This window comes from Alnus glutinosa, chromosome 3 (genome assembly GCF_958979055.1).
Source record: "Alnus glutinosa chromosome 3, dhAlnGlut1.1, whole genome shotgun sequence".
NCBI lineage: Eukaryota > Viridiplantae > Streptophyta > Magnoliopsida > Fagales > Betulaceae > Alnus > Alnus glutinosa.
Genome location: NC_084888.1, coordinates 34109746 through 34133832, shown reverse-complemented (window position 1 = coordinate 34133832; position 24087 = coordinate 34109746). Strand labels below are relative to the sequence as shown.

Below are 24087 nucleotides of genomic sequence, written 5' to 3'. Positions count from 1 at the left end.
AAATTATTAGCGACGACCAATGTCGTCGCTAATATTTTCCCGTACTAGCCCGCGCAGGCTAAAAATATCCCGCCAAGTTATTAGCAGCGACACAAAAGTCGACGCTAATATTAATTTTTTTTATTATTACCGTCTACTATTAGCGGCGACTTTTACATGTCACCGCTAATAATCAATTATTAGCGGCCACTTTTGTGTCGCTGTTAAAAAGTTGGATGCTAATGAAGCAAATTCTTGTAGTGAGAATCACCTTTTTTATATGTCCCGTACAAAAGATTTTAAAAAGTTAATTTTTTTAAATAAATTGCAAAGGCAATATATATATGGTGATAGAGGACTTTTCTTCTTCTTCTTCTTCTTCTTTTTTTTTTTTTTTTTTTTTTTTTTTTTTTTTTAACAAAAAAACAGTATTTTTCGTAACACTTTATTCAAATTTCATCACAAAATATGTTACGAACAACGACAATTATAGTTTCAAGATGTTAATAGTCGACCCAATAACTAAATAAAACACTATTAATAACCATATATTATGAATGATCATAATTTCTGCTCGAGTATTTGTTTTAATTAATTATTATTTTATTTACATTTTTTGAATATATATGTGTAAGGCTAAAACGCCAATTCTAGGCAGTGTTGCTGGTACGTATTGTAGTCGACAATTTGGCAACAAACACCAGAGAAGCTAGGGAAGTCTAAAGCCTCGGGTGGGCTTGGGTTTAGGGATCTCAGGTTGTTCAACAAAGCCCTCCCTGCCAAACAAGGATGGAGGCTCCTTCAACACCCAAATTCACTCATTGCTCAGATTCTTAAGGCCAAGTATTTTCCACATTCAAATTTTTTGGATTCCAATCCGTTCATCTTATGAATGAAGGAGTATCTTTGGTGCACGAGAGCTGTTGAAAGAATGGTTGATTTGGAGGATGGGAGATGGTCGAAGTATTAGAGTTTGGGGTGATAGGTGGCTTCCCACTCCTGTCACTCATGCAGTTCAAACTCCCATGAGTCCCATCAACATCCTGGCAGGCTCTTCACTGGTGGAGGTATTGATAGAGCCTGCCAGGATGTTGATATGGCTGGAATTCTCCGTTGGAAGGGAACAACGGAGAATTTCTTGATCCAAAACATCCCCTTGAGCCCTCTCTACCCCCCCCCCTGCCGCGGACAGACTCATATATATGGAAGGGAACAAAAGATGGCATTTTTTTTCGGTCCATAGTGCTTATCATTTGGGGGTTGAATTACAGGCGGTCAGCAGAGGCCAAAGCTCCCATACAAATCCAAGTAATGAAGTCTAGAAATTTATTTGGTCTTTTAATGTTTCTAACTCGGTTAAGATTTTTCTTTGGAGGACATGCAATACTTTGCTACCCACAAAGTTGAATTTGCTCCATAAATCAGTGGTAGAGGAAGCTCTTTGTCCTATTTGTGGGAGGGTAGAGGAAGACACGGTCCATGTGTTGTGGAGCTACCCAGCCGCACTTGATGTTTGGGGAGGAGGTGCTTCCAGTTTTCAGAAATGTGCTTGGGATGGCAACAATTTCAAACTTTTGGTCCAGCAGTACATTTGGTTTCGTAGAAACAAATGGTTATTTGAAGGCATTTTTCTTCATCCCAAATGTTAGAACAGTTTTCAGTCTAGTGACGTGTGGATCTTTGATTCACAGTGTTCTTCGTAATCTGCAAGGAAGAGCAAACAGATGCGTCAGAGGGGGGGTCTCCCGACGTCCCCTCTCCGATGCCTAAGTTAGTGGGCTATTTTGGAGAGTATTGAGAGTCGAGAGTTTAGTACATTTTCAGCACATATTCAGAGTGTCTTTTGTACCTGGGGTAGCAGCCTATTTATAAGCACATAATTCTCAACCACATTGGTCCACCTTCATGTCATGGCTGAGTGGGACCCTTAGTGGGATGAGATAGAGGTTGAGTGGGAGAGTGGGAGAGTGGGACACTTACTCCTCATGGGATAATGTATTTATTCCATGTGTTCCAAACATAGCCTTCAAGGTGTTATAAGACTCTGTTAAGCCTCAGTGACTGAACGGGTCAAGTTGGGCCAGCAATATCAACTGGGCCTTGGTTCGGGTATAGGCCAATTTGCCTATGGGCTGATAATTTTCCTAACAGATACCCCCCGATTCCCATTGGCTGATTTGTCCAACTGATCGGGCATTGGGAATCTTCTTTTGTACTTGCAGATGGGGCTATTTTTGTTTGTCGACAATGAGGATTCAATGTTGATGGTCAGACGCTTGTGGAGACCATGGTTGTCGGAGTGTCTAGTAAGCGGCATAGCTTTTACCCCATTGTGCTTGTGATTTTTTGCATGTGGTAGTAATTTTGAATGCTCGAAGCTGTTCGCAGTTGAAGCCTTTCACTCGCCGTTGACAAATCAGAAGATTTCCTAGCTGCGTCAATATGGCAATCTTTTTCATTTGACAATGTTCTATTCGGGATACAAGGGCTATCTCGGCCTCGAGATTTTTTGTCTCGGAATTTTATTTCCATCCCGGGAAAGTTCCTGTTTTGTCTCAGAGTTTTGCTTAGATTTGGAAAAAAAATTTGTCTCAGAGACTTTTTCAAACTTGGAAAACTTTTTTTCTCGGAAACCTTTTTAGTCTCGGAAATTTTTTTTGTCTAGGAGACTTTTTCAAACTTGGAAAATTTTTCGTCTCGGAAATTTTTTTTGTCTAGGAGACTTTTTTAGTCTCGGAAATTTTTTTTGTCTCGGAGACATTTTCAGACTAGGAAAATTTTTTGTCTCGGATACTTTTTCAAACTTGGAAAATTTTTCGTCTCGGAGACTTCTTTAGTCTCGGAGACTTTTTCAGTCTCGGAAAATTTTTCATCTCGGAGACTTTTTTAATCTCGAAAAATTTTGTCTCGGAGACTTTTTCAAACTTGGAAATTTTTTCGTCTCGGAAAATTTTTTGTCTCAGAGACATTTTCAGACTAGGAAAATTTTTTGTTTCGGAGACTTTTTCTAACTTGGAAAATTTTTCGTCTCGGAGACTTCTTTAGTCTCGGAAAATTTTTTTGTCTCAGAGACTTTTTTAGTCTTGGAAAATTTTTCATCTCGAAGACTTTTTAGTCTCGGAAAATTTTTCATCTTGGAGACTTTTTTAGTCTCGGAAATTTTTTTGTCTCGGAGACATTATCAAACTTGGAAAAATTTTCGTCTCGGAGACTTCTTTAGTCTCGGAAAATTTTTTGTCTCGGAAAAGTTTTTAGTCTCGGAGACTTTTTTAGTCTCGGAAATTTTTTTGTCTCGGAGACTTTTTTAGTCTTGGGAAATTTTTCATCTCGGAGACTTTTTTAGTCTCGGAAAATTTTTTGTCTCGGAGACTTTTTCAAACTTGGAAAATTTTTCGTCTCGGAGACTTCTTTAGTTTCGGAAATTTTTTTGTCTCGGAGACTTTTTCAAACTTGGAAAATTTTTCATCTTCGGAGACTTCTTTAGTCTCGGAAAATTTTTTGTCTCAGAGACTTTTTTAGTCTTGGAAAATTTTTCATCTCGGAGACTTTTTTAGTCTCGGAAATTTTTTTGTCTCGGAGACATTTTCAGACTTGGAAAATTTTTCATCTCGGAGACTTTTTTAGTCTCGGAAATTTTTTTGTCTCAGAGACATTTTCTTTTGTAGGGGTTGTCTCCCTGTTTGGTTTGGTTTGATGACTTTTGCCGAAGCAGGATCCCTGAAATCTATTAGAACAAATGTATATATGTATCGAATAATGATTAGTTTGCATACCTGAGTTGATAGGCTGATTTCCAAGCAACTGTGGTTGTTAGCGTTTGATGATGTTTGGAGCCTTGGCTGAGGCTTTGGATGCTCGGACTGGTTTCGAGGCTTTAGTGGTTTGAGGCTTACAGCGGCTCGGGGCTTATGGTGGCCCGAGGCTTATGGGGGCTCAGCTTGTGCCGAGGCCTTTTTGTGCTCAAATCGTGCCGAGTAATCTCGAGGCAGGATGAGGTTGTAGTGCTCGAATCCCCTCAACGTGATTCGAGTTATATAAGTTTCTCCGACTTGAATCCCCTCAACGTGATTCAAGTCTTGGCTGGCTCGAATCCCCTCAACGTGATTCGAGTTATATAAGTTTCTTTGACTTGAATCCCCTCAACGTGATTCAAGTCTCGGCTCGAATCCCTTCAACGTGATTCGAGTTATATAAGTTTCTCCGACTTGAATCCCCTCAACGTGATTCAAGTCTCGGCTGGCTCGAATCCCCTCAACGTGATTCGAGTTATATAAGTTTCTCTGACTTGAATCCCCTCAATGTGATTCAAGTCTCGGCTCGAATCCCCTCAACGTGATTCGAGTTATATAAGTATGTTGTGATGGCTTTTTGCGTTTTAGTATGCAACACAGGGTCTTCTGGAAGCCACCTGTCTTCCAAAAAATATTCTTTAGTTGGTTGCCATCAAAATTCTCTCGACGGGCCCTCTTGACGAGCTCTTGACTTCTGTAGCCAAGGAAGACCTGCGTAGGAGAAGCTTGACAAAGCATGGGTATTTTTTCAGAATTTTCCGATCTCGCTAGATAGAGACCTCTGGTATGAAATATTAGCCTTGCCTGTGTCTAAAAGGCACATAGGTATGCATATATGCAGCAGAATCTAGCAATTAACAATTTATTAATGCAAAGTATGCAAAATTGCACTAAGATTCAATCATGCGACTTAATATAGTCTTCATATTCAGTTGCCTTTTTCACCGGGTTGGTACCCCCCAACTTTTATGCTTAGCTCTTTTTTAGCTAAGTATGAAAGTTTAGGATATTTGTTTTGTACTACTGGAGGAAAAGTTTGTTAGTACCCCCCAATTTTTAGACTTGAAGTGTAATCATTTTATATGTTGCGGTGAGAAGTTCATTTTAAACTTTACCGTTCAATGCATGAGATATATTTGACTATCTAAAAATTTATGAGTAGGCTAGCATAAATAAAAATGCAAAGAGTGAACTTATCTCAATATTCTGATGAAGTTGTGCATTGAGCCTCGATCGGATTGCTTCCTTGGCTCAAAATGTTTCCACAGCTCTGAATTTATCTTCGACTCGGATTTTTTTCCTCGGGAAAATTGGAGCCTCGGCCGATTTTATCCTTGGCTTGGATTTTATCCTCGCCTCGGAGTTTATCCTTGGCTAGGATTTTACCCTTGGGTTGGATTGGATCCTCGGCTCGGATTTCAACCTCGGGAAAATTGGACCCTCGGTCGGATTGGAGTCTCGGCCGAATTTATCCTTGGCTCGGATTTTATCCTCGCCTCAGAGTTTATCCTAGGCTCGGATTTTACTCTTGGTTCGGAATTTATCCTTGGCTTGGAATGATCCTTGGTTCGGATTGGATCCTTGGATCGGATTTCACCCTCGGGAAAATTGGAACCTCAGTTGGATTTATCCTTGGCTCGGATTTTATCTTCAGTGAGGTGTGTCGGAACCTGCTCCAGAAATTGATCTTGGAAGGATAGGTCTCTTCGGGAAAATTGGACCCTCGGATCTTTTATCCGCTCAAAGTTTCTCCTCGGGATCTTTGGCTCGGAATTTTACTCTCATCTCTGGAAAATTTGACCCTCGGGAAAATTGAACCCTCAGCTCGGGAAAACCCCATTTTATTGACACGCTGCAGGTCCTTGCTGCCTGTTTGAAATCATCATATATGGGCTTTACACTGTAACGAACGGGGGCCATCTCTGCATGGTCCATGCTTCACACTCTGCTTTAGACTTCCATCGCCGGGCACACACCAAGCGGGTCATTGGAGCTCGGAAAATTGTGTAGGAAGGGATTCTGGTTAAGATGAGCGTGTCCTTCTCAAGATGATTACGATCTCACCGACCCATGTCAAAACCCATCCGTAAACACCATTGACGCCTTTTGATCGGTGATTCACTAGTCTCGGGAATTTCCATGGTTTTCTTGAAGAGGGATAAAGCAGATAAGCACCAAACCGTCCTTGAGTGCATCCAAACTTGTCCCTATGGTCAAATACCAGTGAAAGATGGCAAACTCCATTTCTTCAGAGATTTTTTTTTTTTTTTTTTTTTTTTTTTTTGGATCACAGCGAGATGAGCAGCTTTAGACTTTTTTAATCTTGATGGCTGGGGTGATGATCAGTTCTTGTGCCTGCCGTAGATAGACCGACTTCTAATCTTTTGGCTTGGGTTCAAGTAGACTTGAACACCATTTGTTTTAGATGACTAGAATTGAGTTGTGGATCATATTATGCGAAGCACCGAATGAGGCACCCTGAGTTGCAATATTGAATTGCATGCGTTTTGGTTCTTTGGAGAACATTTGAAGCTTCAAAAAGAACCTGTGCATTCGATGATTATGGCCAGTACTTTGAAAAAGATCAACACCCTGCATTAGCAGCACAAAAGGGGGGTGACCCGAGCAGCAAGAATGATGATCCGGACTCCTCAGCCACCTTTTGTTTTTATCTTCTGTGTATCACGCCCCACTGTCGTGGCCTCAAGGATTCTCGGTTGTTTTGGATAAAGGTGGGACCGTGGAGAATTAGATATGTCCCAGGCCTGGCGGCTGCAAGCAGGTTGTTGACGTCTCTGGCTCAGTTTCCCACCGACGATCACCTCCAGCTAGAAATTGAGGATCAGAACTATGGACGTCTCCGGCTCGGTTTTGTCTTCATTTTTTTCTTTTTGGCGTTGGCACTTCAACTAACAAGAAAAGAGAATCAGACACGTAGAGTGTCTGTTTTCTACCGGTGCTTTCTCTTAAAACTAATGACAGGATAAGTATATTCTAAATGTTGAGCTGACAAATGAAGATGATAAACTTATCTCGCACTCAGCTTCATCTAATTCTTCGTGGAAGAACGTGAGGCGGTGTCGTGCATGCATGAAGCCGCAGAAACTAACTCCCAATAGAATTTGGCTTCTCGGAAAGGCTGGTAAAGGCAACCTGTGAGAGGAAACCTTTGGTTCGACCGGCAAGGACGATTGTGTTGAGAAGCTCTGGGTTTAATTTGATGGTAGGGTCCATCACAAACGTCGAATTCTTCGAACGAAAATAAATGCATCTGAGCTTTCCTTTTTCTCCGCATTCTGCAGCGTGTGGAGTTTCTCCCTTTGGCCTCTCTTTGGAACTTCTTCCACAGCTTGTTTCTTTATGCTGTCGAGGATCGAGTTTTGTATTGGCGTGGAAAGACCATTAACACTCTTCCAAGTTATTTCCTGAGTCAGAAGCATTGGACATAAAAGAAAAGCACAAATACCACACCTTTCTTTTTCATATATATGCTTATGAAAACTTGGGCTTTAGAGCAATAGAGTTGGTGGGTTTTGTACGTATTCTATGTACGGAATTATATCTTCAACAGAGTTGGTGGGTTGATTGGCCTCATATCTTTTAGATATTATTATTATTTTATCATAACATGGAGTACGAACTTTTAAGAGTTTATGCGCACAGGATCATGTTTTCACATAATCATATTCAAGCCAGCAAAATTTGATCTTTGTCCGCTTTCCATGGGACAGATATTTATCCACGTCATAAATTTCTAATTTCCACAATTTTATCAAAACGGAATTAATAAAAACAGAGGACCGTGGACTTATCTGTGAATTCGATGAAGATGGTCTTTTTTATTTTTCACCAGCAACTACATCTGTGTATTCCCAGATCTATCGACTCTTGCTAAGCCTTTTGCAAGAGGCCTATATATGCTTTGAGGCTGTATTGGAGATAGCAAGAGTTGCTTCTGCCATAAATTGTGGAGATCATGTGAGCAAATGTACTGGTGGGCCTTTTGTTTGTAATGCCAGCTTTGTGAAAGCATGTTGTGGCATGTATTGGACTCGGTGGACAAAATTGAGTGGCTCGGGCCTGAAGCTGGGGCCTTCTAGAAAGGCTGCACAAGACACATCTTCACGTGCGCACCGAGAAGAGTGCATGGTGCCACAGGTGCGTTGGTCTCCACCAACTGTGTTAACGATTTTTCACACTTTACAGACACTCTGAAACATGAATGGTCGGAGGATGAAGAGGAGATGTCCGTTTTGCCATTGCTATGGCAGTCTGGAGGCACGATTCGATAGCTGAGGGAAGTCTAATTCCCACGTACCTGGACCTGATCTGCGAATTGGTTTACGCGTTGCTAGCTCAATTTTTTTTTAAGCCTCGGCTCGGATTTACGAGACCAAGGTGTCTGCATCAAAGTTGCAAAGAAGCCTATTGGATCGCCTTTGGCTTCTCCGGAAATGTCGCCCGGAACATCGTCGTCTCAGTCGGCCCTCAGGTCGGCCGTTGCCGAAGTTTTTGGGATAGCCGGGTCCGGTGTCAGAGCGGGTAAACCCGACGTGGATCTGTCCACCACGGAGCGACCGGTAACCCCAATTAAAAGAGTACCTCCTCGAGCTCACCCAGGAGGTACAGTGGGACCGTGGCAGCACCAGAGGCGGGATCTCTCACTACTGGCTCACCGCATTAGCTGGGATTCCCCAAGCTACGGGCTCTTTAACGTGTGTGGAGACACGTGGGAATTTTTTAGCACAATGGAGCGCAGATCGACGATCTGTTTGTGAATTTAATCGATTAATTGAACGCAGATCTGGTATTGCTGAGCATAGATTCGGTGTCCTCCAACATGCATGGGCTATTGATGATTATAGATCTGCTGTTGTGTTTGATTTCAGATCTGTTGCATGCAAACCCCAATCGGCGCAAATCTGCCTCTGTTGACGAAGGGCGTGATCTGATCGCAAGTCACCATTCTGAATTTATTGTTTTCGCAAGAAACGATTTGTCGTTTCCCACAGACGGGGCCAAACTATTAGAACAGTTTTCAGTCTAGTGACGTGTGGATCTTTGATTCACAGTGTTCTTCGTAATCTGCAAGGAAGAGCAAACAGATGCGTTAGAGGGGGGGTCTCCCGACATCCCCTCTCCGATGCCTAAGTCAGTGGGTCATTTTGGAGAGTATTGAGAGTCGAGAGTTTAGTATATTTTCAGCACATATTCAGAGTGTCTTTTGTACCTGGGGTAGCAGCCTATTTATAAGCACATAATTCTCAACCGCATTGTTCCACCTTCATGTCATGGCTGAGTGGGACCCTTAGTGGGATGAGATAGAGGTTGAGTGGGAGAGTGGGAGAGTGGGACACTTACTCCTCATGGGATAATGTATTTATTCCATGTGTTCCAAACATAGCCTTCAAGGTGTTATAAGACTCTGTTAAGCCTTAGTGACTGAGCGGGTCAAGTTGGGCCAACAATATCAACTGGGCCTTGGTTCGGGAATAGGCCCATTTACCTAGGGGCTGATAATTTCCCTAACACCAATGAGGTACTATACTGCTCGGCAGTATCCTCCCTGGAGGAGTTTCGGACCAGTAATCTAGTTAAATAAGCTCCAGTCACTTCGGAACCCATTTTCCAACCAAGGACGGAGCCAAAAATCCTTATGGGCAGAGGCCAGTGGCAAAAAAAAAATTATTGACAGGGGCCAATAGGCTAAATTTTTAATTTTTTAGCTTATATTTTTTTTTTTTTGAGATTTTTTTTTAACCTTATAATTTTTTTTTTTAAGGAAATTTGGGGGGGGGGGAGGGGGGGGGGAGGCATGGCCCCTGCCAAACCCCCCCCCCCCCCCCCCCTCCCTCCGTCTCTGTGTCCAACTCCCTGTGCAATCTTTTTGGTAGCCCCCCTCCATTGGTTTCGTGAAAATTAATTGGGATGCTTCCCTCAACGTGAAGGACGGTCGTATCAGGGTGGGTTTAATAGCTTGGGATTGCTATGGAGCTGTGTTGGGAGCATGGTGCCTTTACAAAAATCTACGGGTGGAACCACAAATCGTAGAGACTATGGCGGCGTTGTATGTGGTGCAATTTAGCAAAGAAGTTAGCTTTTTGATGTGCTTTTCGAAGGTGATGCACATGCAATTATAAAGTAGATAAAATCACAACCCCATGTCTATCCAAAATTGGTTATTTCATTGAGAGCATCATTCTGGAAAGGCGCGGAGTATTGCTCATATTGTAACTAAGGAATTTATCCATAAATCCTAATTTGTTTGAGATCATTTTTCCTGTGAGTATAAGATTGAAGTATCTGTTCAAATAATAATAATAATAATAATATCTTATTTGGCGTGGCACATATTTACATCTTTCTCTTTACTTTCTTTTCTAAAGATAAAAGATGCACTACCTGTGTTATCTATTGTAATGGATCATAATGACAAAAACAGAAAAGAAAAGAAAAAAAGAAAAAGAAAAAGTAAACTATATGAGTCTATGACATATGATAACTTCTGCGCTAAGAAAGAAAAGTAGAAGATGCACAATAAGGAAAAGAAGAGAAAAAGAAGCGCTAATAAAAGTGATCCCATAAAATTGTGTAGATGCCATGATATTATGGTTATTAACTTGCAGAGTTAAATGAGATTTTCACCATGTATTATAATTTATATGCTCGAAGTTGTGCGTATTAATTATAACATTGAAACGATGCATAATAAATGAAAGATAATATAATTGTTTTTTTTTTTTAAAGAAAAAAGATAATATAATTTTTTTAAAAAAAGAAATGATTCATATGTAGTTTTTTAAGTGTAATGAATTCATTATCGTATTTGATTCTAACTAAATCTATAAGTTTGAAAGAAGATGATAGAGGTCGATCATTATTATGTTTTTTTGTATGATAACCCATGCCTAAAGTAAAAGAAAAAGAGAAAGCAAAAGGAAAAGCAACAGCTGGTAGCTAATTAGTTCAGGTGTCTTTTCACCATTAGCTAATTAGTTTAGTTTTATCTTACTTTCAAAGTTAGAATGGTTCGGAAGTGTCTTATAGTATAAATTTTTGTGCACATTGTTTAGCTAAATGGCCCACTTTCAATCTTGTTTTTAGAAGCATTCCCATAGGATCTCCTATCTTCTTTTCCATTCGGATCAAAAATGGAAAAGATCTTTCCTACTAGCCTTTTCCTTCTATCAATTAGGGAAAAAAAAAAAAAAAAGTGATCCAAACTCGAGATTATCTTGAGGATATACCAAACAGAAGTATTCTGCAAATTAATTTGATAAAAATAATAATGCAAATTGAGAAACAAAATTGCTGGTTTATTTTAAATGGCTCATTCTGTTTTGACAAAAACATTTTCATATCAAGGAATTTCCATACACAGGGACACTGTATTTCTAGAGGACTTCCAGAAGAATATTACGAAATATATTTTCCAATATGGAAAGAACTAATCAGAACAAGTATCTGCACAATATATCACTAAGAAGGAAAGATCCTGGTGAAAGGTTTATTTCTATAGATTTTACAGCTCATAAAGTTGGCTTTCCCTAGAGACAGTCTGGACGCCTAGTTGCCAGAGTCCAGACGCACAGCTCAGAGATTCAGAGTCCTATGAAGGTCCGAACGCTACAGCAGATAGGGGTGAAAATAACCGTCCGTAATAACCGTCCGCTAACCGCTAACCGTCCGCTAACCGTTAACCGGATAACCGTTAAAACCGCCTAAAAACCGGTTACCGGCTTTCTTATTATATATATATTTTTTTAAAAAAATTTATATATAAAACGGCGCCGTTTTGGTGTTTAACACCGAAACGGCGCCGTTTCAATTCGGTCTAAACTGTCTAATAGGCTGGCAGCCAGCCTGTGGCATTAAGCCATTAACCAAACCCTAAGTCCCGACTGGCCGACTCTCCCGACTCCCTACTCTCACTGCGCCGTGCGCCGCCTCCCTACCTCAGCCCTCAATCTCTCCGAATCTCCCTTCTCGCAACACTCTGCCACTCACCGACCTCTCTCCTCCACTCGCCGGCCTCTCTCTCCGCCACTCGCCAACGCCACCATCGACCTCTATCCGCTACTCTCCGTCCTCTCTACGACTTTGATAGTAAGCTTTATTTCTTCTTCTATCATTAGACTTAATAGGCTGTATTTTCACTATTTTGGGTTTCTATTATGATTATTTGTTTGATTTGTTATTTTGTTTGATTTATTTTAGTTTCAGTTCAAAATTTTTCTGTTGTGACAATGGCCTTTAATGGGACGGTGTTCATCCTTTCTGTGGGTTTTCCATAATATGAACAGAAAATAAATTCATTTATAGTTTTCCGAAAGAAGGTTCAAAGCACAATCACTAATCCTATTAGATTAATACAGTTATAGGGTCTCGGGTCTCCAAGGAATAAAGAAAAAAAGAGGAATGAAAATGTCGTGCTTTGTCACCATGTCTTATAAGGTCATAAAGGAATTAGATTGGTTACTTTGAGTGTTCAGTTAAGTTAGTTAGTCCTTGAATTTGATAAAAAGGGTGTTCTGGTGGATTATAGAATGGGAGATTAAAGGAAAATGACATTTCTTATTTACTTAATTGACTGACTAGCTGCTTGGCTGGGGGTGCTTTTAGGTATTAGTGGCAGAATGATGGCTTCTATATTTATTTGCATATGTATTCTGTTGGGTGAATTGTATATGTATTTGTTATGAATCCAGGATCAGCAGATGCCATTCATCTGCATATGCTGAATGTGAATCTTTGTGGCATCTGCTATATTTATTTGTATATGTACGATTAATAAGTACGATTAAGGTTCAAAAAAAAAAATTGACGGTAGGAAACATTGAACTAATCCTGTAGTTTAGGGGAATGATTGCTCAAATTTTAAAGTGCAATCCCTTTATTAACTATAAAGCAAGTATGGTTTAGCAAAAAAGAAAAAAGGGTCTAAAAAAAAGGCATTCAGTCTATGTACTTTGTTTACCGAAGACAGTTTGAGGATATATTTTTATTTTCATCTTTCATGTCAAATTACAGCTAGCTATTAAATCTATGATTAGTTTGAGATGAGATTTACTTTTTTTTAGGTGTGATTGAGTGATTCATCTTTCCTTTGGTTATTAAATAAATTTTATTGTTTATCTAATAACAGATGACAGACACTTTGAGTGATGCAACCACCCCTATTATGGTAGATGACAATTCTGAAACACCTTCCACTGCAAATGTTGAAAGCCCCACACCTTCCCAACAGTCACAATCTAAAAAACCACCTGTGAATCAATCCATTGTGTGGAGTCACTTTAAAAAAGTGGAACCGATCGATAAGGAAAACCCTAAAGCTATGTGCAACTATTGCAATAGGTTAATAGGGTGTCATTATAAGAGGAATGCCACTTCAGCCATGATGCACCACCTTACCTATAATTGCCCAGACTCTCCACTTAAGAAATCAAAAGATTCAAGACTACCCAAAAACCAAACAATGTTGCAAATGTCATTCAAGAAACCGGTAGAAGGTGGTAGTGGTAACCAAATTGGATTCATGAAGTATGATTCAAACAATATAAGAAATTTGATTGTTCGGTATTTCATCAAAAGTGAGCTGCCTTTTAGGCATGTGGAGAGTGATGGGTTTAGGGAATTGATAAATGGAATTGAACCTAGGTTCAAAGTGCCATGTCGTATCACTTTACAAAAAGATTGTTTGAAATTGTATGAAGAAGAAAAGCTTAGGTTGAGGACTTTTTTGAGCGGTAAAAGGGTATGCATCACTACCGATACATGGACATCCCTGCAAAATATAAACTACATGTGTGTTACCGCTAGCTTCATAGACTCTGATTGGACGATTCATAAAAAAATTCTCAAGTTTAACCAAATTCCCAATCATAGGGGTGAAACTATTGGAAGAATGATAGAGAGTGCATTGACTCAGTGGGGGATTGATAGTGTGTTCACTATTACAGTCGATAATGCCTCAGCCAATGATGTGGGGATTGAGTATATGAGAAAAAGGATGAAGAACAAGAGTCATACTGTTTTAGGAGGAGATTTTCTTCACATGCGTTGTGCCACTCATATTTTAAACCTTGTTGTGCATGAAGGCTTGAAAGACTTAGGTGACTGTGTTACTAATATAAGGAACGCAGTGAGATATGTGAGGTCTTCACCGGAGAGGATGTCAAAGTTTAAAGAGTGTATAGAGCGGGAAAAAATTAAATGTAAAAACATGGTGTGTTTAGATGTTCCAACTAGATGGAACTCTACATATTTGATGTTGACCACAGCTGAGAAGTACCAAAGAGCTTTTGACCTATTGGGGGAGGATGAGCATAATCATTTTGTTGTTCCTCAACCTATTGATTGGGAAAATGCTAGGGCATTTGCGACATTTTTGCAAACTTTTTATGAAGCTACATTGAAGTTCTCTGGTTCAACTCATGTCACTTCCAATTCATATTTTTTGCAACTTTGTATTATTCAAAATACTTTGAATGATGGTTGTCTCAGTGAAGATGAGGTCTTGAGTTCTGTGAGTTTTAGTATGAAACAAAAATATGAAAAGTATTGGGGGACTATGGATATGATCAATTTAATGTTGTATGTTGGTTTTGTTCTTGATCCACGCAACAAGATGAAGGCATTGGTGTTTTGGTTGAAAAAATGTAATGGGCCTATGTGGGCGGATCAAATAGAGGCAAAAGTGAGAGACCTCCTGAATCGTTTAATTGAGCAATACAATAAGTTTCATGGGAGGGGAGTAGGGGAGTCATCTAACATTGTTGAAGATACAAGAAGAGTAGATGTCAATCCTATTTGTGGTGATGGAGATAAAGAGACACAATATAGGAATATGTTTTCCCAACACCTTGTCGCAGAGAATGACTTGGAATGTAGGTCGGATGTGGATCAATATTTGTTGGATGGGTGTGAAGCAAATATTATAGATTTTGACATCTTAAATTGGTGGAAGGTTAATACACCAAAATATCCTACTCTCACAGCCATAGCTCGTGATGTATTGGCCATCCCTATTTCCACCGTTGCCTCTGAGTCTGCCTTTAGCAACGGAGGACGTGTATTGGATACCTTTAGGAGTTCATTGTCTCCGCTTACCGTTGAGGCCTTGATTTGCACACAAGACTGGTTGAAGAATCGCCCAATGATCTATGAGGAAGTGTTTCAGGACTTTATGGAAAGCTATGATGAACCTGGTAAATTTTTATGAATTAGTTATTTATAAATTCATTTCATTTACTTTTCATTATTTATTTATTTAACTCAAACTTTTTCTATTGTAGATGGGCCTAAGAATCAACATTCTCATTCAATGACGACTGACACATCTTATTCCTAGGGGAAGGTTATCATTTTTTGACTTGTCATTATATTTATATTACAATGCAATTGCTTAGTTTGTCAATTTTTTAAGTTTATAATATTTATTGTTGTTATCTCCACAGGATTTTGCTAGAAGACCGAATAGGAGTCGTGTTGTTATTTCCACAAGATGGTTTTGTTCTTGAGTGTGGACTTATGGACTATGGATATGGTTTGATAATTGATGGGTGTGGGTGTGTGGACTTTTGGACTATTTGGATATGGTTTTTTTTTTATGTTGTGAATCAAACAATGTTGTGAGTGTGGGTGAATGGACTTGTAGACTATGGACTATGGACTATGGATTATTTGAATATGGTTTGATTTTTTGATGTTGTGAATCAAACCATATTGTGAGTGTGGGTGAGTGGACTTGTAGACTATGGACTATGGATTATTTGAATATGGTTTGATTTTTTGATGTTGTGAATCAAACCATATTGTGAGTGTGGGTGAGTGGACTTGTAGACTATGGACTATGGATTATTTGAATATGGTTTGATTTTTTGATGTTGTGAATCAATTCATATTGTGAGTGTGGGTGTGTGGACTATGAACTATTTGAATATGGTTTGATTTTTTGATATTGTGAATGTAGGGGTCTAAGAGTAAGAGGTGTGTTGATAGTTGACTTGTGTTTTGAATATGGTGTGTCCACTTGTGTTTTGAATTTTTGATTTTATGTAAACGCATAATTGCTTGCAAATTGATTTTATGTAAACGCATAATTGCTTGCAAATTTGTAATTTTGTATTTTAAACAATAGCCTAATTTAACAAATTGCATATTAGAAAACTAGTAAAAAAAAAAAAAAAGGTTCAAAACAAAACAGGTCCAATAGCTAAAAAAGAAAACAAAAGAACCAAAAAAAAAAAAAAAAAAAATTGAAAAACCGGTTCCCGGTTGGCGGTTGGCGGAGGCGGTTAGCAATTTTTGCTAACCGTAACCGGCTTTTCAGCCCTAACAGCAGACGGTGAAGTCAATAGCTCAAGGTTCTGAAAGCCATCCGAACAAGCCCAGTGGACGCTGAAGTCAGTAAGTTCCCGTCAGCAAGGAGTCCGAACGATTATGCGGTGACTGCGGACAGAGGAACTACTTTAAGCAACCGTCCGGACACTAGGGTTTCCAGGTCCGGAAGCGTTTCAGAGTTTTAGGAAGTTTCAGTCGTAGGTCTGGATGCCCAGAAGCCAGGTCCGGACACCACCTTTGTAAATCCGAGTTTGAATAGAATTAGGATTTCTGAAGCCTATTTAAAGAGGCTCATAGGCTGTGTAATTTTAAGAATTCCAAAGTAGAATTCTCATTGTGCTAAGAGATGATATTTAGGCAGATATTATTAGATGTGCTAACTCTTTTAGAGTATTTGTGTGATTTGATTAACCATTGAGTCTAACTTAGAAATAAGCTCTAAGTTAAATGAATCCATTGAAGAACTCTTCAGATAAGAGGTTTGGTTGAGATGCATTCATGTATAGGTACGTGTTAGAGTTCAAGGTACAACTACTGCATCGGGTTATGTGAGTACGTACGACTGCTTTGTAACTAGCTATTTCTTCTGTTAATTGATTTTTTGAGTTTAACTGTCCCGAAGTAGTTTTTTTCTTTAGTACAAAAAATTTTCACTTCGTAACCAAAATATATGTGTTCTTTATTTTTCCGCATTTTATATTTTGGTTGCATGTTTGGTTTGATGACACACTTTAGGAGTCATATTTATTTTTCAAAAATATTAAAAAAAAAAAAGAAAAAAAGAAAAAAAAAAAAAAAGAAAAAAGCGCAAATTGCCACACCATCTTTGACTAACATGGAATATTACAAGTCGGTCACGACAAGGGAAAAGAGAAACATGATTGCAACTAAAAAAAAAAAAAACATAATTAGCAATCTCACAAATACTTTTATGGATAAATAATCACACAGAGTTCTAACACCTAGAAGTTAAAGAACATAAGAAGTTGAAAGACCAATATAAGATACAACTGCCTCCATTTGGTCCCTTATACCCCCTCATATTTGATTGACTCCTCAGTTCCAACGGTCTCTGCCTGAAGAAAGATATCAGTCAAAACAGTCTTTGATTGGAGGGAAGCCTTGAGCAATTGCACTCCCTAGCAACAAACCATACAAAGGAGCAAAACAGTTATTATATTAAAGTAAAAATGGAAAATTAATCGGATGGAATCCTCTCCATGCAGTTCATTTGAGAGAGGATCCAGTTCCTTATATTTGAGAGGCATTTTTGTCATTTCATTTTTTGTTGGACAAAAAAACTCTTTAAGTATAAGGAACCGGATCCTCTCTCATTCAAATGACTCGGAAAGGATCAGAATACAAATTACTTGTAATTGCACTTATTTGAATAAACTCTCCAAGAATTAAAAGTGACTTAAAACTCATGTAAGAATAAATAACAAATTACTCAATATGTTGACTTGACATTTAAAAATGCTAATGAAAATTGTCAATATGTCACGTCATCCCTAATTAGGATTTGATACAGTCCTCTCTAAATATATATATATATATATATATATTAAAAACAGAAAACCAAAAGAGCAAGGGGTCGACCACCCTAGGCCGGCGAAAAGGAGCGATTGAACCACTCACATTGCCAAATGAAGGTGACTTATAATTGAGCGAAGTGGGGGTGGTCTGAACCAAAACTATAAGCATATACAAGCATACAAACCAGAAAAGGAAACTACAAACTTCAACTTACTTAGTTTAACCGGTTTAATGTTCAACGTTCACCGGTTCACACACCAACCCCCCCCCCCCCCCCCCCCCCCCCCCCCCCCCCAAAAAAAAAAGAAAAAAGAAAAAAGAACAGTTTGATATAAACTTATAATGCACAGAGAGCAAGGGATGACAGCCGTACCTCATTCATGCCTAATTCGACCACTTTCTCCTCAATAGAGCCTACATCCTCAACATTAAATTCGTTAAGCAGAGTCACGAAAGAGATGTTGACCGTGGGCTTCACCTCCAGATCGTCCATCACCATGTATGTAACCATCCCTTTCACGTAACCTTCATCACTCGAAGATGCCGGGCTTGAGCAACCGTCAGAAAAATCAGTCTTCACTGTAGCAGTGCACGAAGAACAAAGTCTGGTGTTGCAATATAACCTTTCCTGGATCCGACAGCGGGAGCAACCCGAACGACAACGATCACTCGATTCCGTATATCTAAATGACTGAACGTTCGGCAAGGGGAGAGGGAGTTTAGGACCAGGAATGGCTACAAAGGGATTTAACACAAAGTCTTTGGGTTGGTCTGGCAGAAAGTAAGCATCGCTGAGATGTTCAATGCTCTTGAAGAGGCTTGGCAAGCAGCCTCCCATGCCTTTCTCTTTTAGGATCCCAGTGACATTTCCAAAGGGCAGAGTGAAAAAGTTGAAGAGGAAATCAACAAAATCATTGTTTGCTTCAGCAAAGAGCACGCGTTCGCTCTTTTTGTCAATGAAAAGCTTCAGGCTTATCTTGGTTGCTGCCATTTTAGGTGTGTGAATGATTATGAATTCCCGAATGGATGCGGCCGCCCTCTATTGGCCTGGCTGTTACCCTTTTTATAGTCTTTGGGCTATGTGGAATTCGCTCTGGGAAATGTCTTCTTTTGCAACCCTTTCCATTGGCGATCACATTTGCTTGTTGAAAAAGCGTTGGCTCCTACGAAAATTAAATACCCAGTTATAATTTTCTGATCTGGATAGCAAAACTAAGATCGTTGCAAAAGCTTTGAGAAACATAAACACATAAAAATAAATAAATAAGAGAGACTGTACCCTGAGAAAGAGAATGCTGCTGACTGCTGAGGCTGAGTGGAGAAGATGGGTGCTGCTTTATATTACTTTCCGAGAGTAAGAAATAATGGCATTTCAAAAAAAGAAAGAGTAAGAAATAATGGGATTCTTTTTCTTTCTTTTTTTTTGTTCAATTATGTTTACTTTTCGTTTATTTTGCTATTCTTTTATATTTTCATAGCATTATATTAAAAAATGACAAAAACTAATTCTTACAAATGGATTCGTAACAAATTTTCTACGACTCACGTATAAGAGTAATATGTATTTTTTAAGCATGTGAGAAGTATATATTTTCTTATTAATGCTATTAAAAAAGCATGAATTTCTCTTAAAAAAAAAAAAAAAAAAAAAAAAGACATGTGAAAAGTATATGCTATTAAAACAACATATGTTTCTCATATATACCATGAGCACATGTTAATCTTAGATATAGTTTGTATGAAATTTCTAACAAGCATATTTGTAAAAAATTTCAGTCAATTAAAAATGAAGTTTGAGCCTACCCATACGAGGAGTGTTAGAATATAAATTAAATAACTAAATTTATCTCTTCCTATCAGTTTAATTTTTTAAGATAAATAATAATTTAACATGATATCACAATTAAATATCTTGAGTTCGAGCCTTGATTTCGTTAATTACTGCATCACATGTTGAAAAGGAAGTTTGAACGCAGGGAGAGATCAAATTTACCTTTTTATACTTTCGGAGATAATTCGGTAATTTCACACAACTTTTTTTCTTTTTTTCTTTTTTCTTTCTTCCTGTAGAAACAGTGACCAAGTACTTTTTTACTTTAATGTCGGCAATTCTACTAGCAGCTAGCCAACGAAGCAGCAAAGTTGGGTCTAAATAACTTCCTTTGGAAGGACTCCCTAGTTGTTCTCTTAGCCCTTAAGCATAAGGAGCTTACTATACGTACTTACTAGAGAATTTTTCTTTTCATCTCCCACACCTTTGACAAGCTCGCTAATAAAGTACTCTGCTAGTATATTTTTTGTCCTAGAGTACTAAATTCGTACACTTTAAGACTAATCCTATTAATCATATTTTTAATGTTCATTATACTCTTATAAGAACTATTAAAAAGTGTGAAAATACAATTATGCCTTTTATTTAAAAACAAAAAAAGTAAAAATTTATATTTCCTTGACTTACTGACTATATTGGAGACCTACGTACGGGCCCACGGCCAGTGACAGAGTTGGGGGGTGGCCGGTAGGGGCCATTTCCAACCCCCCCCCCCCCCCTCCCAACTCCTTCGATTTTTTTTTTTTTTTTTTAAGTTAAATATTATTTTAAGCTCAGTTAGCCTACCCCAAATATTTTTTTGCCCTACACACCTCCTAACTTTCCAAAATTTTTTCTCTTTGTCAATTTTCTTTTTCCCCTTCCAACCCTCCTCGATCACCTTCGAAATTTTTGGGCTTGTTTGCCAAGTCAGTACTGTGCAGCACAGGATAATGGGGTTACTGTTCATGTATTTATTTTTTCACTTTTTCATATTTTTTAATACCAATCAACATCAAAACATTCCTATTTTTTTCATTTTTTATATCACATCAATAATTTTTTATTACTATTCAAATAAAAAAATTCACTATAATCCAAAATTTTTTCACTTTTTTATACAAATTTTTTTTATTTTATATCACAACATCACTTTTTACTAATTCCAACTTTAACAACCTATTATTCTGTTATGTTATGTACATGTCTTTGTCAAACAAGCCATTTTTCTCTTTTTCGATTTTTTGTTTTCCCTTCCAGCAGTCTGTTCGTGTTTATATGTTTAGGGTTAAGGAGTAGCTCAAAAAGCAGAAAGGTAGAAAACGGAAGAAGATGACTATTTTAATTTTTTGGCCCCTCCCCATAACCATGGCTGGCTCCGTCCCTGCCCACGCAGACTATGAGACTCTGCCCCCACCTCTCCTTCGACCTGGGTCTGGAGGCCCATGACATGGTCGTGGACCTTTTCAATCTAGAGACCCACAGGCCACAACCTAGCCGTGGTTTGTGGCCTCCTCCGGCTCCCACGACATTTTTTTTTATTATTTTTTGCTCCTTTTTTTTTTTTTTTTTTCTTTGAATTTTATATTTGATTCAAGGGTGTATTGGACTTTTTGAGTCATGTGTATGGCTCATGACGTATTTTCTGTCGGATTTTATCGAAATCCATAGTGGTGGAGGTAAAGTGAAAGGGTTAAGTAGTTAGAGAGGTTAATTGTGACTTATACAGTTAAAACTATGACAGTTTGAGAGTATAGTTTGAGCATAGTTGCTCATGAATTATGGCTGTTGATGAGAATATGGGAATGGTACGTCATACACTTGGGCCTTAAAGATACCATACTTTGGACCTTACTTGAAGCCCACGAATAAATTATCCTTGGGAGGTAGAATATTCTCTCTGATCACTAACTCTTCAGCAAATGAATCATCAATTTCGCAGAAGAAGGCCGGATACATATAATATGCATCAGGGAGGATCATACAAATATAGCAGCCCATGTGATCTAACAGTAGTATCAAGAGTACTTCGGAAACCATAAGCATATGCAAATTGCATGTTGATTAACAGAAGTTTGCTTACTGATTTCATAAAGCATAACACAATAAACACACTGCCACACCAGATTTGAGTAACATGGTTCATACACTTGAACCTATAAATTACAAGACCAATACAATATATGCAACGACTCGCTTCTTTTAAAGATCTCCATCGGTTGGAAGGAAGACATCAGTCAGAACCGTCTTGGATTGCAGAGAAGCCTTGAGCAACTTCAGACCCTAGCAACACACCACGCAAATTAAGGAGCAAACTAGTTATTACATTCAATGCTTAGAGTCGCACTGCCACAATCCACTACTCTCCTCTTTTTCTTTTTATGAACAGAAAATTTTATTCAAACAGCAAGTACAGCAACAGAAACTGCAAATCTAATGCAGAATATCATTCAAACTATGCAGAATGGAATGCCCCAGTTATGAAACATGAGTCAGTAACAAGTGTTTATAAGTGCAGAATTTGTCCCTGACATCAACTGTGGTGGATTCTATATATTATCCACCATTTTCATTGTTGAATATAATATTATATCAGTGTTAAATACTATACTAATTAAAATACCCTAACTGTTCTTTAACAATAAGGTTCCCTTTTCTCTTCTAATCCATTTTTTTTTTCTTTAGTGTTAACCGCTCCATAATAATAAAAGCTTAATTATTACTATACGAAATCAGAGACGATTCATACATGTAGCCACTAAAATTTAAAAGCTTCTGATGAGTAGTTGGGGAGTAAACGTGCATGAAACATTGATGCAGGAGGGCATGCATTTACTTAGGGGATGGATTGGCTATTTCTAAATTCCAAAGTTTTTGTGTTCTTTTACTTTTTTTCTTCCATTCCTTTGTTTCTTCAAAAAAAAAAATGAAAGCTATAGCCTATATATGCTCATGCTTAATTAGGTGTATCTGCTGTGACATTCCCACGAGTGACTACCAGAACAGACCAGTATTCATGGTTTAGAGTCGTATATAGAGCAACAACAAATCTTAATTTAGATAGTTAATCATTCGATGTTCCCCAATGTACGAGAAAAAAGAAGAGGCAGCAAAAGAAGCATTTCATATTTGTAATTCACAGAAGCAAGGGGTGAGTGGCATACCTCACACATGCCCAAATCGACCACTTTCTCCACAATATCCCCTGCTGCCTTTACATTAAACTCTCTTAGCAGAGTGATACCGGAGTTGGTGGACATGGGCTTCACCTCCAGATCATCCATCACCATGTACGAAACCATCCCTTTCACGTAACCTGCCTCTTTAGAGGTACTGTCCATGAAATCGATGCAATGAGAACATATATAACTCTCCTGCTTACATTCGATTTCGTGGGTTCGATAGGCGCTGCAACCGCTGTTATTGCAGATAGAATTTGATTTTTTCCTGCATTTAAATAACTCATCAACATTTGGCAAGAGGGGAGGGACGACTTTAAGACCAGGAATGACTACTCTGGGTTTTAACAGGAAATCTTTGTTCCGTTCTGGCCGAAAGCAAGCATCGCTCATATTTTCAATGCTCTTGTAGAGGCTTGGCAAGCAACCTACCATGTCTTCCTCTTTGAGGAGCCTAGTGACAGTTCCGACGGGCAGATTGAAAATGCTGAAGAGGAAATCAACAAATTCTTTGTCTGCTTGAGCAAAGAGCAGTCGTTGCTTCCTTTTGTCTACCACAAGTTTCAGGCTTACTTTGGTGCCTGCCATGTTATCTACGTGAATGATTATGAATCTTCGAGTGGATTCCGGCAAGTGCCCTGTGTTGGCTTTGGTGTTTGTTTTTCAAATGACTGAATGGACCACTTACTGTCCATTAAGCTATGATTTAATATATATATATATATATATATACTGGCAAATTACTTAGGTGTGACCTGTAAGTGTTTTTATCTGTTGTTACTTGCTACAATGCTACTTGCTTTTCAGTTCAGAGTTTATTTATGTCAAGGAATTTGATTCTTGTACAACACCAATACAACAATTGTATAACAACCCCTTACATGAGGGTGGACCCAGTATGTGGGACCCACCCTCATGTGAGGAATTGTTGTACAGTTGTTGTATTGGTGTTGTAAATCTAACATTTTCCTTATGGCAATTATTTTTCAATGTACTTTAGTTGTTACGGATCATCATCTCTGACAATTTTTTTAAAATTGTAAATTCTCAAATTATGATAATTTAGACCGTTTTATGTATTGAATAACATAAAAAATACTACCTATTAAAAATGCGACATGTTAACAATGAGAATTGAATATATTTTTATCAGGTTTTTACATTTTATGTCGTATAAAAATTTTGAGCAAAAAATTATCTTTTGCATTGGCTTAATAAAGAAGAAGCGTTGATCTCTTCAAAAGTAAATAAAAAGTATTATGGAATGATTTTTTTTTTCTTTTGCCTCAGTAACATGTAATGTTTTTAATATGTAACATTTTTTACGTCATTCAATAAAAAAACGATCTGAATTCATATAATTTGAGAATCTAATTTTTTTTTTGAAATTATAGAAAATCTTAATCCGTTGTTACCTTATCCTTTGGGCTCTTTGTTGGTTACCTAT

At 38.3% G+C, this 24087-nt stretch overlaps 3 protein-coding genes and 1 non-coding gene across 4 annotated transcripts; 2 read left to right on the top strand and 2 right to left on the bottom strand.

The window, feature by feature from the left end:
- The first annotated feature begins 6971 nt into the window (after nucleotides 1-6971).
- Nucleotides 6972-7049, top strand: LOC133865134 (small nucleolar RNA snoR114). Its single transcript, XR_009899659.1, has one exon. It is a non-coding gene; the product is annotated as a small nucleolar RNA snoR114 (small nucleolar RNA).
- A 6628-nt stretch (nucleotides 7050-13677) lies between these two features.
- Nucleotides 13678-15123, top strand: LOC133863400 (zinc finger BED domain-containing protein RICESLEEPER 2-like). The gene is made up of 4 exons (XM_062299342.1): nucleotides 13678-14298; nucleotides 14401-14659; nucleotides 14771-14980; nucleotides 15068-15123. Exons 1-4 carry the CDS (start codon nucleotides 13678-13680, stop codon nucleotides 15121-15123), a joined length of 1146 nt encoding a protein of 381 aa, XP_062155326.1.
- Nucleotides 15124-16912: 1789 nt separating this feature from the next.
- Nucleotides 16913-18994, bottom strand: LOC133863902 (uncharacterized). The gene is made up of 3 exons (XM_062300041.1): nucleotides 18931-18994; nucleotides 18025-18814; nucleotides 16913-17254 (listed from the first exon to the last, which is right to left on the bottom strand). The coding sequence occupies exons 2-3, from the start codon at nucleotides 18640-18642 to the stop codon at nucleotides 17144-17146; spliced, it is 729 nt and encodes a 242-aa protein (XP_062156025.1). The 5' UTR covers nucleotides 18643-18814; nucleotides 18931-18994; the 3' UTR covers nucleotides 16913-17143.
- Nucleotides 18995-21506: 2512 nt separating this feature from the next.
- On the bottom strand, nucleotides 21507-23334 carry LOC133863861 (uncharacterized). Its single transcript, XM_062299981.1, has 2 exons — nucleotides 22626-23334; nucleotides 21507-21744 (listed from the first exon to the last, which is right to left on the bottom strand). Exons 1-2 carry the CDS (start codon nucleotides 23226-23228, stop codon nucleotides 21664-21666), a joined length of 684 nt encoding a protein of 227 aa, XP_062155965.1. The 5' UTR covers nucleotides 23229-23334; the 3' UTR covers nucleotides 21507-21663.
- Between the last annotated feature and the right edge of the window lie 753 nt (nucleotides 23335-24087).

Coding starts and splice junctions, on each gene's coding strand:
- LOC133863400 (XM_062299342.1), top strand. CDS start 13,678: ATGATAGAGAGTGCATTGACTCAGTGGGGGATTGATAGTGTGTTCACT. Junction 14,299..14,400: donor AAGATGAGGTCTTGAGTTCT/GTGAGTTTTAGT, acceptor CCACGCAACAAG/ATGAAGGCATTGGTGTTTTG. Junction 14,660..14,770: donor CGCAGAGAATGACTTGGAAT/GTAGGTCGGATG, acceptor CTACTCTCACAG/CCATAGCTCGTGATGTATTG.
- LOC133863902 (XM_062300041.1), bottom strand. CDS start 18,642: ATGGCAGCAACCAAGATAAGCCTGAAGCTTTTCATTGACAAAAAGAGC. Junction 17,255..18,024: donor TCGAATTAGGCATGAATGAG/GTACGGCTGTCA, acceptor GTTTGTTGCTAG/GGAGTGCAATTGCTCAAGGC.
- LOC133863861 (XM_062299981.1), bottom strand. CDS start 23,228: ATGGCAGGCACCAAAGTAAGCCTGAAACTTGTGGTAGACAAAAGGAAG. Junction 21,745..22,625: donor TCGATTTGGGCATGTGTGAG/GTATGCCACTCA, acceptor GTGTGTTGCTAG/GGTCTGAAGTTGCTCAAGGC.